Genomic DNA, 17673 nt, shown 5'->3' with positions numbered 1-17673 from the left:
ATACACTCTGCTGCAGTGAAGTTGCAAGCCAGATCCAGCAAACCCTGTTGGCACACTGTGGCACATCAGTTACCAGGGGAGAGGAGTGTAAAGATCTGTGGACATACCGGGTCTTTGGTTAATTCACACTCTTGTGAAACTAGGCCTTCAACAAGTCTTCTCTCTCCATCTCAACTTTCACCCGTCCAAACGTCTAACCAAACCACCAACTGTCAGGCTTTAACCACATTCCAGTACTCATCTCTTGTGAACCAGGAGCTTGGTTCTCAGTGCAGCTCTCATTGGCTGCTGTGCTGCAGGGTTAAATTCCCAAGCTCTTAACTTTCACAGTTACCCCCTTAGACTTTTGCCTCATCAATGGAACTTTGAGAAGCCTTCACTGCTGTATTTATACTTGGACAAAATCACATATGTATTTGAAATGCTTTTATTTCCTTATTGATAATTGATAATGATAATATTTAACTCCTGGCATATGTTATTTTTTTAGAGGAAATGTTTAAGCAATGAGACTTTAAAAAAATCTGCTTTTCAGAATTGCATACTGTTTTATAGTCCCTGAGAACAAGTCCTAAACAAATTGGATTTATCCCCAGATACCATTACGTTATCAGGTGATGAGCGAGAATTTGGCAGGCTGAATGTGAAACTGTACTATGTTCCGTCAGTGGAACAGATATGGATCACTGTCTTGCAAGTAAGTATGCTGAGGAGGTTAACAAGCGTTAAGCCCATGGTGGGTCTTGAACAGGTGAGGGCTTTGCTACATCACCCAGCATTGTGTAACAGAGGGAGCACCATGACACTGTCTTGAACCCCTAATCCAAATTAGTTTAGGGTGACCTGTAGGAAAACTTTCAAGACCCAGGTTTATTTGCCAGTATGCACAATTTAGGAGACTTGGGTTGATTCTGCACTTTGTTTATTCCATTGTCAATCCTGCTAAATTTAGATTGTCTTGAACCTGGGCCATCCTCATTGCTTTCCCCCAACTTGAAATAGAAAGTGTTCAAAGTGTTAAGGAAGCTGAGAGGGGGGAACGTGGAAGTCCAGTGGGCATGTTTTTTTTTTCTCTCCTCTTTTGACTGCCAGTGAAGAAGCCTCCTGCTTGTCACTTTCTTTGCTTAATTAACCTGGGGGGGGGGGGGGGAGCCAAGCCCAGCCGGAAGCAGCAGCAGCCTCTCAGAGAATGAGGCAAATTTCTGCTGATTCTGGAGTGCAGTCACTTTAAAACAGATTCCAGAGGGAAACAGAGAGAAAAAATAAATATTGGGAGGAAAGTTTTGCAACCAGGAAGTCTTTGAACTGGCAGCCAGCCAATCAGGGACAGACTGCTTCTCTTCCTCAGTGGCTGGATCAGTTACACTGAGTTATCTCTGCTCTTGGCTATCGTGGGGGAAAGGTAGGGTCACAGCAGCTCTGTCATTCATGTTGCAGATGAAAAATTTAAGCGTCCAAAATCAAAATGGAAGTCAAATTCAGTGTAGACGGCAGGGATTTATTCAGACTGGAGTGGATAAAAAGCCCCGTGCAGACTCCACCCTGGTCTTTCTGAATATATACCACTTTCATTTCCTTCTGCCTTACCCTATAAACTGCCTGGGAGCCAGGTGCATCTGATTCTGTGTGTATGTGTGAAATATACCTAGAAAGATAAAGGAAAAGGCACATTGCTTTTCCCCCAGGTAAAGAACCTTGTCTGATGCATGGAAGCAGATTTATAGGAGCGTATCCATTACTGAGTTCTACCTTTTTTCTTTTCTGGTGTTTTGTTTTTACGTTTCAGCTACCTTGCCTTTTATACCATTTGTTCTTTGAAGATGAATGCTGTTTGCCTGTGTAATGTTGCTAGGCTGTAGTGATAGAGGAAATGTAATATACTGTCACACCATTGGTGCACACTATCCAGAGATTTCATCAGTGACCTGGCAATAGCTCTCTGCTTCTCAAGCAGAGGCCCTTCCTATCCTTACAAGATGTTGCAGAACTGTGTGTTGCTTTAAGAGAAATGTAAAGAGGCAGGTGATTTAATAACAGTTCTGTCATGTCCATTTTGACTCTTTGACTGGCAAGGAATGAACTGACAACCGTGTTCATTTAGAGTTCATGCTTTGAGTGACTGAACTATGGTCCCTTTATGAGTATCCTTTTTCAGAAGAGACACTTTACCCCTTATTTTATTCCTTTGACAGTTTTGTATATTGTGGTGACCTGTAAATTTAATGTTGATTAGTTCAACTCCTGCAGTGAATGGATGGATGAAACTTGGCTCCTGCAAGTGTATATGTAGCATTCATTATGAATTAACATAGGCAGTAATGATTATATGTGCTCTAGCTCATAGTCTAAATAACCGAAGAATGACTTCTCAGTTTAAGATTTTAGAAAGATCAGATGATGAGAGGATGATTAATGCTAGACCTTATAAACAAATGGAGAAACTTTGTTTAACCAGCCAAATAAATTCATTCTTTGTTTTGAATGTTACAGTGTAAAGATCTGAGCTGGTCATCTAGCTGTGGAGAAAACCCTCATATTTCTATCAAGGGAATTCTTACATTGCCTAAATCAGTGCAATTCAAGTGTATGGCTAAAGAAGCTTCCAGTGTAAGTGATATATTCTGAAGGGTTTTCCTGCATGCGAATTAACATGATTTCTGTATGGCATGAGCAAAAATATGAGGGTAGATGAGAAGTTAACCTGCTCCAGACTTAGAAATGTAATATATTGTGAGATAAAGGAACAGTAGCATTACTTCAGATCTAGAAGAATGGTATCCATGTAGCAAAATGTTGTTGTTGTTATGTGCGAAGTCGTGTCCGACCAATCGCGACCCCATGGACAATGATCCTCCAGGCCTTCCTGTCCTCTACCATTCCCTGGAGTCCATTTAAGTTTGCACCTACTGCTTCAGTGACTCCATCCAGCCACCTCATTCTCTGTCGTCCCCTTCTTCTTTTGCCCTCGATCGCTCCCAGCATTAGGCTCTTCTCCAGGGAGTCCTTCCTTCTCATGAGGTGGCCAAAATATTTGAGTTTCATCTTCAGGATCTGGCCTTCTAAAGAGCAGTCAGGGCTGATCTCCTCTAGGACTGACCGGTTTGTTCGCCTTGCAGTCCAAGGGACTCGCAAGAGTCTTCTCCAGCACCAGAGTTCAAAAGCCTCAATTCTTTGACGCTCGGCCTTCCTTATGGTCCAACTTTCGCAGCCATACATTGCAACTGGGAAGACCATAGCCTTGACTAAACGCACTTTTGTTGGCAGGGTGATGTCTCTGCTTTTTAGGATGCTGTCTAGATTTGCCATAGCTTTCCTCCCCAGGAGCAAGCGTCTTTTAATTTCTTTGCTGCAGTCCCCATCTGCAGTGATCTTGGAGCCCAGGAAAATAAAATCTGTCACTATCTCCATTTCTTCCCCATCTATTTGCCAGGAATTGAGAGGGCCGGATGCCATGATCTTTGTTTTCTTGATGTTGAGTTTCAAGCCAACTTTTGCACTCTCCTCCTTCACCCGCATCAACAGGCTCTTTAGTTCCTCTTCACTTTCTGCCATTAGAGTGGTATCATCTGCATATCTGAGGTTGTTGATATTTCTCCCTGCAATCTTGATCCCAATTTGTGACTCCTCTAATCCCGCATTTCTCATGATGTGCTCTGCATACAAGTTAAATAGGCAAGGCGACAGTATACAGCCTTGCCGAACTCCTTTCTCAATTTTGAACCAGTCAGTGATTCCATGTTCAGTTCTCACTGTTGCTTCTTGACCTGCATATAAATTTCTCAAGAGACAAATAAGATGCTCTGGTATTCCCATCTCTTTAAGAACTTGCCACAATTTGTTGTGTTCCACACAATCAAAGGCTTTAGCATAGTCAATGAAGCAGAAGTAGACGTTCTTCTGGTACTCCCTAGCTTTCTCCATGATCCAGCGTATGTTGGCAATTTGATCTCTAGTTCCTCTGCCTCTTCGAAATCCTGCCTGTACTTCTGGAAGTTCTCGGTCCACATATTGCTGGAGCCTAGCTTGTAGGATTTTGAGCATAACTTTGCTAGCATGAGAAATTAGTGCAATGGTGCGGTAGTTTGAACATTCTTTGGCATTGCCCTTCTTTGGAATTGGAATGTAAACTGACCTTTTCCAATCCTGTGGCCATTGTTGAGTTTTCCAAATTTGCTGGCATATTGAGTGTAGCACTTTTACTGCATCGTCCTTTAAGATTTTGAATAGTTCAACTGGAATGCTGTCACCACCACTAGCTTTATTGTTACTCAGACTTCCTAAGGCCCATTTGACTTCACATTCCAGGATGTCTGGCTCCAGGTCAGTAACTACCCCATTGTGGTCATCAGGGATGTTAAGCTCGCTCTTGTATAGTTCTTCTGTATAATTTTGCCACCTTTGTTTAATTTCTTCTGCTTCTGTGAGGTCCCTACCATTTTGGTCCCTTATCATACCCATCTTTGCATGAAACGTTCTCTTCATATCTCCAATTTTCTTGAAAAGATCTCTGGTCCTCCCGATTCTATTGTTTTCTTCTATTTGTTTGCACTGTTCATTTAAGAAGGCATTCTTATCTCTTCTAGCTTTTCTCTGGAATTCTGCATTCAGTTGGGTGTATCTTTCTCTTTCTCCCTTGCCTTTCACTTCCCTTCTCTCCTTAGCTATTTGTAAAGCTTCCTCAGACAGCCATTTTGATTTCTTGCATTTCTTTTTCTTTGGGATGGTTTTAGTTGCTACCTCTTGTACAATGTTGCGAACCTCCATCCATAGTTCTTCAGGCACTCTGTCTATCAGATCTAATTCCTTAAATCTATTTGTCACCTCCACTGTGTATTCGTCGGGGATATGATTTAGTTCATACCTGAGTGGCCTAGTGCTTTTCCCTACTTTCTTCAATTTAAGCCTAAATTTTGCAACAAGAAGCTCATGATCTGAACCACAATCAGCTCCTGGTCTTGTTTTTATTGACTGGATAGAACTTTTCCATCTTTGGCTGCAGAGCACATAGTCAATCTGATTTCTGTGTTGACCGTCTGGTGATGTCCATGTGTAGAGTCGTCTCTTGGGTTGCTGGAAAAGAGTGTTTGCTATGACCATTGTATTCTCTTGACAAAATTCTACCAGCCTGTGCCCTGCTTCATTTTGTACTCCAAGGCCAAACTTGCCTGTTATCCCGGTTATCTTTTGGCTTCCTACTTTAGCATTCCAATCCCCCATGATGATAAGCACATCATTTTTGGGCGTTGCTTCTAGAAGGTGTTGTAGGGCTTCATAGAACTGATCAACTTCATCCTCTTCAGCAGCAGTGGTTGGGGCGTAGACCTGGATCACTGTGATGTTGAATGGTTTGCCTTGGATTCGAACTGAGATCATTCTGTCATTTTGGGGATTGTATCCCAAGACTGCTTTTCCTACTCTCATATTGATTATGAAGGCTACTCCATTTCTTCTGCGAGATTCTTGTCCACAGTAGTATACCTGATGGTAATCTGAATTAAATTCACCCATTCCTGTCCATTTTAGTTCACTGATTCCTAAAATGTCGATGTTCAGTCTTGTCATTTCTTGTTTAACCACGTCCAGCTTGCCTTGATTCATGGATCTGACGTTCCAGGTTCCTATGGAATAAAAATCTTTACAGCATCGGACTGTCTTTTCGCCACCAGTTACTTCCACAACTGAGCGTCCTTTCGGCTTTGGCCCAGCCGCTTCATTCATTCTGGCGCTACTCGTACTAGCCGTCTGCTCATCCCCAGTAGCATATTGGACACCTTCCGACCTGAGGGGCTCATCTTCCAGCGTCATATCGTTATGCCTATTGGAACTGTCCATAGAGTTTTCATGGCAAAGATACTGGAGTGGTTTGCCATTTCCTTCTCCAGTGGATCACCTTTTGTCAGAGCTCTCAGCTATGACCTGTCCGTCTTGGGTGGCCCTGCACGGCATAGCTCATAGCTTCACTGAACTACGCAAGCCCCCTTGCCACAACAAGGCAGCGATCCTTGAAGGGGGTAGCAAAATAGGCACCCCAGTTTGATTTGGGTGTTCTGTCTTATAAGTCTTGTTCAGTGTATCCGTTTACTAGTCACTTCCCTCCTTTAGAGTTGCCTGTCCATTATAAATCACTGACCTTAATTAGCCTCTGTTTTTTGTCTTTCAGTGATGCCTTGCTAAAATTGTCATCCTTTAGTTTAAGAGCAAGTATCAAGTCCAGTAGCACCTTAAAGACCAATGAAATTTCCAGGGTGTAAATTTTCAAGAGTCAAAACTCCCTTATCAGATATCTGACAAAGCGAGCACTGACTCTTGAAAGTTTACATCCTGGAAATTTTGATGATCTTTAAAGTGCTATAGGACTCCAATCCCAGTTTTGTTCTTCTACTGCAGAGTAACACTGCTACCCCTCTGAAATTATCTCCTTTACAGCGCAAGCCTCAGAACACTTTAGTGGGAGTTAGCCAAATTTAATAGACCTTTTTATGATTCTGAATAGACATCCTTAGGATTGCTATTCTAGTTTAGTAACCTTCGCAGCATCTCTAGAAGTTATACTTCTGAGTGGAGGATGGAAACAATGTGCCTTTGTCTGCACATCCACTTAAATGTTTCATAGAATCAAGAATTATAGAGCCATAGAATTGGAAGGGTCCCTACAGGCTATCTAGTCCAGCCTCCTGCTCAGTGCAGGATCAGCCTAAAGCATCCAGGATAAGTATCTGTCCAGCCACTGTTCAAAGACCGCCAGCGAGGGGGATCTCACCACCTCCTTAAGACAGATAGGAACTTTCAGACACACTGTTCCAGCTTGATATTTCACATGCTGATGGAATTTATTTGAGCAGTGTGACCATTAAGTTTTTCTAATATGTCTTTTTAACATAAAGAGCAAACTCATTCTTAGCTTTTGAAAACACAGCAGGTTAGTCTGTGGTAAAATGAATGAATAAATAAGAGAGAACAGTTTTCAGCAATATGTAATTTAGGAGAGAGGTTGCTTCTCCTGAGTATAGGAATTGGAGGGGGAATATTACAAAATAGGCCTGTCCATATTTTCATTTATGAAACATGGAGCAGTTATTGGGTAAGAGGCAGTCACAGCTTGCCATCTAGTCAGGCAATTGAAAAGTGCCATACTTCAGTGCTTGTTAGAAATTTGAGGTTCTGGGAATCATTGCATCAAAAATGTACGTGTTATGACAACCAGTGTTTTTCCCCCCCTAGCAGAGTTCTTAAGGATTTAATAGTTACATAGCAGAGTGAATTTTTTTTCTCCTTTCCCCAAATCCTATGATTGGAAAAGCTTTACCTGTTAATTTTGCCCATTAGGCTTCTATTAAAGTCAGCCGTAGTGTGTCTGTATTGGTTGTTGTCTGTGATGTTGCTTGTAATGAGGAGTGCAGCTTCTCCCTTCCTTCCAGCAGACATTTAACTTTTAGGAAATTAGAAGAAGAAAAGTTGATTCTTATATGCCGCTTTTCTCTATCTGAAGGAGACTCAAAGTGGCTTACATATTTGGCGGTATGAACACAATATAAATTGTGGGAAATTAGTAGGAGCTAAGGAAATCTGAAATGCAATTCCTGAGTAACACTAACAGCCTTTTTGCATTTACCAAATGCTCCTTTCCCTTAAGAAGGTTCCTATATGCCACTTTTCTCTACCAGAAGAGTCTCAAAGCGGCTTCCAATCGCCTTCCCTTTCCTCTCCCCACAACAGACACCCTGTGAGGCCGAGAGAGCCCTGATATTACTGCTCAGTCAGAACAGCCTTATCAGTGCTGTGGTGAGCCCAAGGTCACCCAGCTGGCTGCATGTGGAGGAGTGGGGAATCAAATCCGGCTCACCAGATTAGAAGTCAGCACTCCTAACCACTACACCATTATGTTTTTAATGTTATTTGGAAGGTCTTCTGTACATTCCCGTTTGAGACATGAGCACTGGAAATACTGGAGCATTTTTCTTAACCCACTAGTTAATCAAATTATTTACAAAGAAACCAAGTAACTCCCCCCTCCCCAAAGTTTCACCACTAGTTCTGAGTTTTTAGTCACCCGCAAGATATTATCAAACAGCAAAAAGTTCAAGAAGTGACAACTTGAATGATCAAACATTAGAGAACCTTTCTTCAAAGAAACAGCTAGAACATTTGGAACTTTGCAGTTCAGAAAAATAATACACCTTAAGTGGAGACACAATAATATCTAGAACACTATGAACTGTGGAGATGAAATTTTCATTTCCCCCCCCCCACATTGTGGGATTACACAATGAAATTGATGGAGTGGGTGGAAGAGACAAAAGGAAGCAATTGATGCAGTGCATAATTATAGAATTCTTTGCCACAAAATATGGCTATGGCTACAAGTTTAGTATTCTTTGAAGAAGGACTAAATTATATGAATAGTAATAAGTTTAGTTCTGGAACAAGGTGCCCCAATCAGTCTTCCCCCGTGGGCATGATGTTTCCATACTGCTGTACAGTTAGTGAACCTTAATATCCTCCACATAAACTCAGGGAGTTCTAATAATCTATAAAAGCCCTGTTATTTATTCTGTATTTGCCCTAACAAAACAGGTTTTCTGCAGATTATTGATGGCTTGAATCCCATCCAAATTTACTAGAGGTGGTAGGATTTCTATTTTCAGAGAATGACATTCTTGTTTCCCTTTCTGCTGTTGCCTAAAATAAGGTTCTTGAAGGATGGGGGGGCGGCAGAAAAAGCAAGAGAGAGCAGTTGAAGGGCTATGGCATTAGCATAGAATCAGGAAAAATCCAATCTGCATATGCATGGATCTGTACAACAGGATTCAACTTGATGTGTTTGAACTTAGGATCAAATTGAGTAGTTTGTTTGCTCTGTTCAATCATGGTCCTTTTTCATTTTAGGACATTGAAATCATGGAAACCTTTGTCTTTGCTATCAAACTGCAAATCCTACAGACCGCAAGACTAGTGTTCAAAGTACAAGCTCTGACTCCCAGAAAGAAAACCATAGGAGAATGTGTCCTGCCACTGCGAGAACTCAGCACACACGAAACTGACTATTGGTTGACAATAGCACCTCCTTCCAAGTCATCAGTAAGTAGTGGTGTGGGGAGTCCTGGAAGTAGTGTGGAACTGATTTTCCTTGTGGAAGTCCTCAGTATGGCTTGGGATTCTGGAGTGGAGCTTGAAATATACACTTAAGAAATTACCGTAATCCCCAAAGTGCTACAAATAATAGTATCCACAGCCTGGTATCAAGTTGCTGCTTATTTCTTGATGACCCCCAGAGGTAGACCTTAACTTATGAGATATGGTCAGACAGCAGAATGTGGACTTCCTATACCAATGTGGTATGTTACACTAGAAGAGACTGGAATATAAGAGGATGGTTAAAACTTGGAAGGTCAGACGCAATAACAAGTGAGTCAGATGGCATTTGCAGCTTTTATATTCTTTCTTTAAACACCCGTAACCATAATTAAATATCATGACCCTGAAATACAGCATTCCTTGGCTGATCAGCTGCAATCAGCTGTCATAGGATCCTGTTTGCTCTGCACGAAATAATTCTTAATGGATAGTTAAATTCTCTGTACTGTGTTTTTCTCTTTTTTCATGCATTATACTTTACAGTCTCTGGCATGGAATGTTAACTCACGTAATTGTAGTCAGCAGCAGTTGTTTGCTAAACTTTGCAGGGGGGAAACAAATTAACTGTCATTAGCTATGTTTGGACAATACAGTGAACGGCGTGCATGCACATGCATACTCTTGCTTATAAGAAATGGCAACTTTTACTTTACAAATAAGACTGGAAACCAATAGCTGGATAAATGCAGGGTTTAATTTTTCAACATGTGAAGTATCTTATGATGTTGGCCACCTTGGCGAACTTTGTTGGGGTGGGAAGGTGGCATAGAAATGTTTTTAATAAATAAATCACATATTCAGTTGTACTTGCACTGAATGTAAAATGAGCATTACCTAACTCACGTATAAAAAAACATGGATTGTTCATGGACTGTACATGTGTTCCTTCTAACTTGTCAACAGGGCTCTTCTCTGAGCACTTACATAGGGAACTCTTCTCAATGTGACTTGTGAAAGTTTGTTGAGATGCAAATGGAGCATATCCTGCTTCTTATAGGTGTGTTCTGCAGAACTGAAAATAGGAACCTGCTTTCAACCAGTAAATAGCCGAATCCAGTTGCAAATTCTTGAAGCCCAGAATCTCCCAACTTCATGCACACCATTATCTTCAAGTAAGTCTTTGCAGCTCTTTTGTATTTTGTTGTTATGGAGTAATTTGTGACAGTTAAGTGTAGATCTTGAATAGTTCAGTTGTTCTCACGTTCGCCATGCTACTTTGAAGCTTATTTCTCTTTCCAAAGCAAGATCCAGTAGATGTCCTGCTTGATTAAGTTTTATTTGGTTGGAATTAATGTGCTTTAATTCTTCTAAGATTAATGCATTATAAATACTCTACTCTAAATATTGCTTTGTCCAGTACTGTTGTGACTCATGAAGGTGACGAGTAATTAAAAAAGCAATAAGTTACTGTTGTTACAGCCCCTCGCATGTTAACTAAGTATCTTTTTAAAAATATGAGCATATCTGAAAAGTGGAGACATGGAAAGTTTTGTGCAAATGAATGGGTGTGACTGTGCATATAGGGGAAGGTTTACTTTTCAGTAATGTAACACCCATTAAGTTTTTTGGGACCAAATACATGGTTTTCTAGTATATTAGCAAGATTGGTGAAGGGAATTGTTGCTTTCGGGGAGGGAACTGGATGCTACTACAGGTGCAGATCATTTCCTCCTGCAAACTCTGAGTTTATCCCTTTAATTTACCCCTGTGGGGTTATTAAAAGGTACACATAAACACACCAGTGTGTTCACAGGTAACGTCCCCTCCCCCATGGGGAGGGCTAGTTTTCCCTGAGAAGGGTTCATTGGGTGTCTGCATAGAGATACCTTTCCCTCGAGCCACCAGGAGCCTCGTAATATGAGATTCCTCTCAACAACCTCTCCTTCTGGCCATCATACTGAAAACATTTTGCTATTCGGTTGGATCAGGTGATTCAGCACTTGCTGATTTTTAAACTCTACCATCAGCAATATTAGGAGGTTTCAATTGTGTTGAAAATACTGAGTTTGTGTCTGTCTTCTGCAATAGATTTTTTTGTGAAGGCTGCAATGTTTAGCACCAGAGAGCTGGTGGAGAAAAAGAAGACCCGCCTACTGAAGTCTTCCAATAGTCGAGTAAAATGGGGGGAAACGATGATTTTTCCGGTGAGCCAGAGCGAGCAAGGGGTTTACTTTCTCATCAAACTGTACAGCCGGAGCTCAGTGAGAAGGAAACACTTTCTGGGACAGGTTGGTGGTTGTTTCTTTCTCCCTCCCTACTCTTCACAATGGGAAACAAGCAGGAGCTTAAAAATGATGCCTCTTGAGTGACAGCTCAGCTTTGGTTGTGCTCTTTTAGCAAAAGGAATGCCTACTGTTTATGGTACTGTTTAGGAAAATAATAGAGCTTCTCAGAATGGTCGTTTTGAGTTCTAGCTGCATTCTGGAAAATACTAATAAGATCCTTTTTAGAATGAGAGACAGCATAGCAAAGTGGGTTAAGTGAAAGACCAAGGAGACAGACAGACGAATAAGGCTCTCTGGGACAGATTATGCATGGGGAGGAAAGGCTGAGCTGCCGGCAGCATGGCAGTGGGCCTAATCCCTGCTTATGCATGACATTACCGCCAGCCCAGCCCCAGCCCACTGTAGGGCCTCCAGCAGCCTGTGGCAAGGGAACACTGATTTTTCAGCATTCCTGTTTTTGCCACAGCTGTCATTGACATCCAGGCCAGGCTAGGCCCATTCACACAGGAAGAGCCGGGCCTGCCATCTAAGCCCCTTAACCAAATGCCATAGGTTGTAATCCCAACTTCTTCCATCTGCTACAGCAGTCCTGCCAGTGAAAACATTCCTCACATCCATATAAGTTCCTCCACTGGTGTAGTTTACTATATCTTCATTTTCCTGTGGCTACCATACTACTTGACCTTTCTGGTACTTTTTTGAGAAAAACAAGTGGATAGAAAGCCTGTTATAGATGCTGTTTAAAAAACGATTAGTAAATGCATACATTTCTCATTTTAAAAAGTCAAAGTTGCCAGTATCTTTGACAGTTCATTATTTTAAGGAACAACGATAAAGGCCAGCAGAATCTTTATTGCAGTCTGAATTTTCCAATAAAGCCACTGCATACTTACCATACTCCAAACAAATGACTAAACCATCTTCTGGACTAAGAAACTTTTTCCTTTATTAGGATAGTGGGGCTGACTCATCAGTGTAGCAGGCTGTTCTCAACCAGGGTTTCTTGACGGCCCTGGAAGGGTTTCCCAAATGGGCAGGAGTTAATTGTCATATATATTTTAAATTTGTTAAACCTTTATATATGGTCATATTGACCTGCCTCCCCTTCCCAAAATGACCAATGATAGACTTGTAGGGGGTGGAAAGGGGAGGGGCCCCGGGTGGGCATATTCACAGCTATGCTTCCAAACCATATTCTTCATTATCACACCACTTCCGGGGTTTCTTGAAGAGTGTTTCAGGGGTTTCTCAATTGTAAAAAAGTTGAGAAAGGCTGGTCTATAACACTGCTGTTCTGAACAAGGCAATGTAAGGTTGTCTTGTATCTTTTCTCAATGAAGTCAGACGAAACTGTATGTCACAGTATTGTTTCTGAATGTTTAGTAGAAGCTGAAAATTGTAGTTGCAGAAAGAGATATGCCAATCCCATATTTGTAGTTTCCTGGGCTTCACCAAATAAGTTGTCCATCCTTGTACAACAGTCTTTCTAGTTCTGTGTATAATTTTCTTGCTAAATTCAAGCAGAATTCATACTTTACACAGTGCAAAAGACACAATCTACAGAGGCAGAATCCAAGGAGAGTAAAGGTTAAGCCCCATAAAAACTCAGGTAGAGGCTTGCTATTTGTTTTAAGAGCCTCTTGTGGCGCAGAGTGGTAAGGCAGCAGATATGCAGTCTGAAAGCTCTGCCCATGAGGCTGGGAGTTCAATCCCAGCAAGCCGGCTCAAGGTTGACTCAGCCTCCCATCCTCCCGAAGTCGGTAAAATGAGTACCCAGCTTGCTGGGGTGTAAACGGTAATGACTGGGGAAGGCACTGGCAAACCACCCCGTATTGAGTCTGCCATGAAAACGCTAGAGGGCGTCACCCCAAGGGTCAGACATGACTTGGTGCTTGCACAGGGGATACCTTTACCTTTTTAATGTAACCTTTATATACCAAATAGGTGAATGTGCCAAAGCTCATAAAGCATCATTTAATACAAGCTCATACCAAATACAAAAAAGCATTTGTATGGTTGATAGAAGCATCCTCTCAGACTCACATTCTGTAATTCCTACTTCCAGAACACTGTTTCAGATCGTTACAACAACAACAACAACAACAATAATAATAATAATAATAATAATAATAATAATAATAATAATAATAATAATAATAATAGCCTTAGAGTGTGCATCAAAATCTGCACAATAGAGCTGTGTCCATATGGAGGGCATTTTTCTATAAGCCTGGAAGAAACCCTAATTTTGAAGAAAAATATGATTAAAAAAACTTTGAGGGTTTAAAAAACAAAACATAAATTCCTAGAAACAATGTCTGCTAATCTGAGAAAGGGGTGTAATCACAAGATTACATTTTGAGCTCTTGGTGGCTAACAGGCCTCAGTTGAGTGTCAGTCCTCAGGATGGGGAGAAGAGAGATGGACTGAGGAGATAAGGAGAAACACTTAAAACGGGGGCGCGAGGGAGCAAAAAAAGAGAAAGCTGAATAAGCGGGGAGCAAACTAGATGTAAAATTTCCTGAAGCCATGGGGAAGACTCTGCTTTTCCCATTCTTGGTAGAAAAATTTAGAAATTTGGGGGGAAACTGAAATATATGTAATCTTTATTCCTTTCAAATCTAAGAAGTCCTTAGACTTTTTCATGTTGTATATCTGCAGTGAGTGAAACGCTTTGTAAGACAAGTTTTTTTTTTCACTCAAAGAATTTCATAGTTGGTTCCTGCCACTGTCTCTTTCCCTTCCCTGTTCCCACTTGCCTCCCCTGTCCTCAGTCTCCAGTCATTTCTTAAGCACGGGGGCAGGCTCTTGCAACCCTGTCTCTTGCCAGTCCCACCTGAGTGGGGTACGGTTGGCATTCAACATCTCTGAGCCTGGTGCTTGGCTTGTCTGGGCAGCTGCATTGGCTGGCTGTCAAGTGAGCCCCACCCCAAGGTTGGGGCCAGCCTCCCATTCAAGATAGAGAGGGTGTCAGGGTGCATCTTCAGCGGCCATGGCTGGCCGCTGCATGGATGAGTCAATGGGCGCTATTGCGGGGGGGGGGGCAGTAAGGAGCAGCTGATCTCTCCTGAGAGGTTGGGACAGGGCAGCTGATCTCTCCCGGAAGGTCGGGACGGCCCCGGGAGACACTGCGGTCTGACAACAATATGTTAACACTCACTGGATGTTGAATATATTATTTATAGGCCATTTATAGGCCAATATCTAATCTCAAAGCAGTTTACAATAAAACTGTTTCACCATTAAATCCATAAAATTAGTTCTTATCTACTCCCCACACTTCTTAGCCGTTCTGGCAGCTTCTCTTAGTGAAGCTGGACAAAACTGGCAAGGCCAGGGGAAATAACCTCCTTCCCCCAGTGCTGTGGAGCAGAATCCGGCTGCACCAGAAGCTGAGTAGTTTTCTCTAGATAGTAGGGTCTCTCTTCACTCAGCTACTAGTAAAGGTGTAGCCTAGGTTCTAGATGTTACTGTTTATACAGTGAGGAAGGTAAATGTTGAAGCAGGTTCGCGGTGAGAGCTTTGTTTTGAAGTTCCCATTTTTTCTTTCCTTGCAGGTATGCCTAAGCGATGACAGCAACAGTAATGAAGCCGCAGATCAGTGGAAAGACACAATGGCAAACCCAGAGAAGCTTGTCATTAAGTGGCATAATGTCCATGCAGCATGATGCTGCTATGCGGGCAGCATTTTCTTGGCAGTGAAACGGACTTGGCCCAAGAAGACCGCTGCGCTTATTTGAAATGAACAAGCACTAAATAGGATGACAACTGGCACCTGCATGGATTTTGTAGAATGCCGTTTCTGGCAAAGAAAATAAGGAAATAAAGTGATACTGGCAAGAAATGCAAAGAAGGCAAAGGGTGGGGGAATCTGAGCCTTGTCTTCTGAAGATCACCTTGAGATGCAGACTGAATATTGCGCTTTTATATTCTAGAAAAGGATTTTACATTTAGAACTTTATATATTTATGCTCCTCTTAGAAGAACTAAATTAATGTATTCTGAAACCTGCACAAAAATGCCATGGAAAGACTTTCGCTGAGGAAGATTTCTCCCTTTTTTGTCAGTTGAAAGCCCTATCATAATTGCTGCCTTATTCCTAAAACTATTTCGTAGTTACCTTAATAGATTTTTTCCATGAAGACAGAAAGAGTTAAGGCAGGCTGAACAGGAAGGAGTTGGTATTTGTTGTTTAAAAGATCTTGGTTCAAATAAAAGTCCATGACTTTTAAAGTGTTTTTAATGTACATATTCTGACCCTTATAAGATATTCACAACAGCTAAGAGTCCCATTGGTTCAGATGTTTTTCTGGCTTCCTTCAGGTAACACATGAAGCTTTACTCTGTCCCCTTAAAGTGAACATGGGCCTCTCAGGGACTAACATAAACCATGCTGATATTATGACACTCCAGAACTTGTACACAAGGCCCCACAACATGACTATAGCATATTCTCACAGAATCATAGAGTTGGAAGGGGCCACACAGGCCATCTAGTCCAACCCCCTGCTCAACACAGGATCAGCCCAAAGCGTCCTAAAGCATCCAAGAAAAGTGTGTATCCAACCTTTGCTTGAAGACTGCCAGTGAGAGGGAGCTCACCACCTCCTTAGGCAGCCTGTTCTGTGTGCCTCTCCAGTGTTATGTCTTCCCCGACTCAATAGTCTAGTAGAATGGTTTCAAGGCATAAGGTGGCCCTAAAGAGGGAGTCTGATTTTGAATTTAGCTTGTGGCACATTTATTTTAAAAGTTAGCCATCGCTGGAGTAAGCCCTAAACTAAACAAAAGGCTAGTTTAAACCAAAATGTCATCAGTGATTTCTGAAATATACTTTAGAGACACTCCCCTGACAGCATTTGATTGCCATGGATCCGTAGTCTTTTCTCTTCGGATTAAAAGCTCACACAGAGATTTAATACAGAAGATCTCTCTGCTGTAAGGCTGCTGTGGTATGCAAGTGAAAAGGGATTTTACTTAGTGTGAATCCTCATGCTGAGTGTTTCCGGGACATATTGTTGATTCTACTTAAAAGCAGTGGCTTGTATTGTTGTTTCTACTTAGAATCACAGAATCAGAGAGTTGGAAGGAACTTCCAGGGTCATCTAGTCCAACCCCCTGCGCAATGCAGGAACCGCTGTAACTGTCAGGTTGCTTAGCTGAAAATTCTTTTGAATTAATTCTAACCTATTGGTTCTAGTTCGACCCTCTGGGGCAACAGAAAACAACTCTGTTCCATCTACTGTATAACAGCCTTCAAGTATTTGAAGATAGTTATAGTTGTTGTTGTTGTTGTTTTTGTTGTTGTTAGGTGTGAAGTCGTGTCTGACCCATCGCGACCCCATGGGCAATGATATAATATCACCTCTTAATCGCCTTCTCTCCAGGCTAAACAGACCAAGCTCTGGCCTCAACTTTTCCTCATATGATTTAGTCTCTAGCTACTTAAAGCAGTTGCTTGTAGGGAAGTCATTTAGTATTTTGCACATGGCAACTGTTGATTTAGGATGGTTGCCTATTCACATAACCTTTCAGGAGTTCTTTCTATTATATTAAGAAGGCTTAGTATTGACAGAATTAGTTCATATTTCTAAGATGTCCAGATGACATCAACTGCAATAACCTTTGCTTAAAAAAACGTGCTTGTAAAAAAGAGGTTTGACAGGTGGCGGAGAGCAAAATAAATTTCACTTTTCCTTTTTAAATCAAGGTTTGTTTTTAATTCCAGTGGCTCCCTGGGTCCCACCTGAAGGCAGGCATTCCTAATCAACACCTAGCTCTGACAAAGGGACCAGCATCATCACATATAGGGATGCCAGCCTCCGGGTAGGACCTGGAGATCCCCTGGAATTACAGTTCATCTCCAGACTACAGAGATCAGTTCTCCTGGAGAGAATGGATGCTTTGGAAGGGGAACTCTATGGCACCGTATTCCACTGATGTCTCTGACCTCCCCAGGCCCCATTCCCAAATCTCCAGGAGTTTCTTTACCTGGATCTGGCAATCCTACCGTCCCATTCCCCACCCTAATTACATAAGCGGAAGGGGAATCCCTGAATCAGGGCTGTTTATGCTGTTGCCTCAATTTACAGGATTAGGCCTAATCTCCGATTGATCTCTGTGTGTGTCTGTTGACTCAATTGTGGCTGCTCTTTCATAAGTCTAGCTGAGAAGGGAAAGTTTTCGTTTGTCTGAGCTTCCTGCTGACAGTGTGAGTCAGTGCTCTAGGATCTCCACTTGTTATTCAGCATATGAAGCCTGGTGCCAGTGCTTTGTTTAAAAAGGGTGTGAAAGGAATTGCCCAACAAGCCGATGA

The 17673-nt window shown here is 41.9% G+C and overlaps 1 protein-coding gene across 10 annotated transcripts in view; it reads left to right on the top strand.

The window, feature by feature from the left end:
* TC2N (tandem C2 domains, nuclear) overlaps positions 1-15593 on the top strand; it is a 50122-nt gene extending 34529 nt beyond the window's left edge. For all 10 annotated transcript variants that reach the window (XM_077323505.1, XM_077323510.1, XM_077323504.1 and 7 more), the window contains exons 7-12: positions 597-697; positions 2491-2607; positions 8887-9078; positions 10133-10247; positions 11164-11363; positions 14918-15593. In XM_077323505.1, the coding sequence (XP_077179620.1) occupies positions 597-697; positions 2491-2607; positions 8887-9078; positions 10133-10247; positions 11164-11363; positions 14918-15028 (836 nt within the window). In that variant the 3' untranslated portion in view covers positions 15029-15593. The remainder of the gene's footprint in view (positions 1-596; positions 698-2490; positions 2608-8886; positions 9079-10132; positions 10248-11163; positions 11364-14917) is intronic.
* Positions 15594-17673: the final 2080 nt, after the last annotated feature.

This window comes from Paroedura picta, chromosome 2 (assembly GCF_049243985.1).
Source record: "Paroedura picta isolate Pp20150507F chromosome 2, Ppicta_v3.0, whole genome shotgun sequence".
Classification (NCBI taxonomy): domain Eukaryota; kingdom Metazoa; phylum Chordata; class Lepidosauria; order Squamata; family Gekkonidae; genus Paroedura; species Paroedura picta.
Note: the sequence above shows the minus strand (reverse complement) of the source record. Positions and strands in the feature narration are given on the sequence as shown.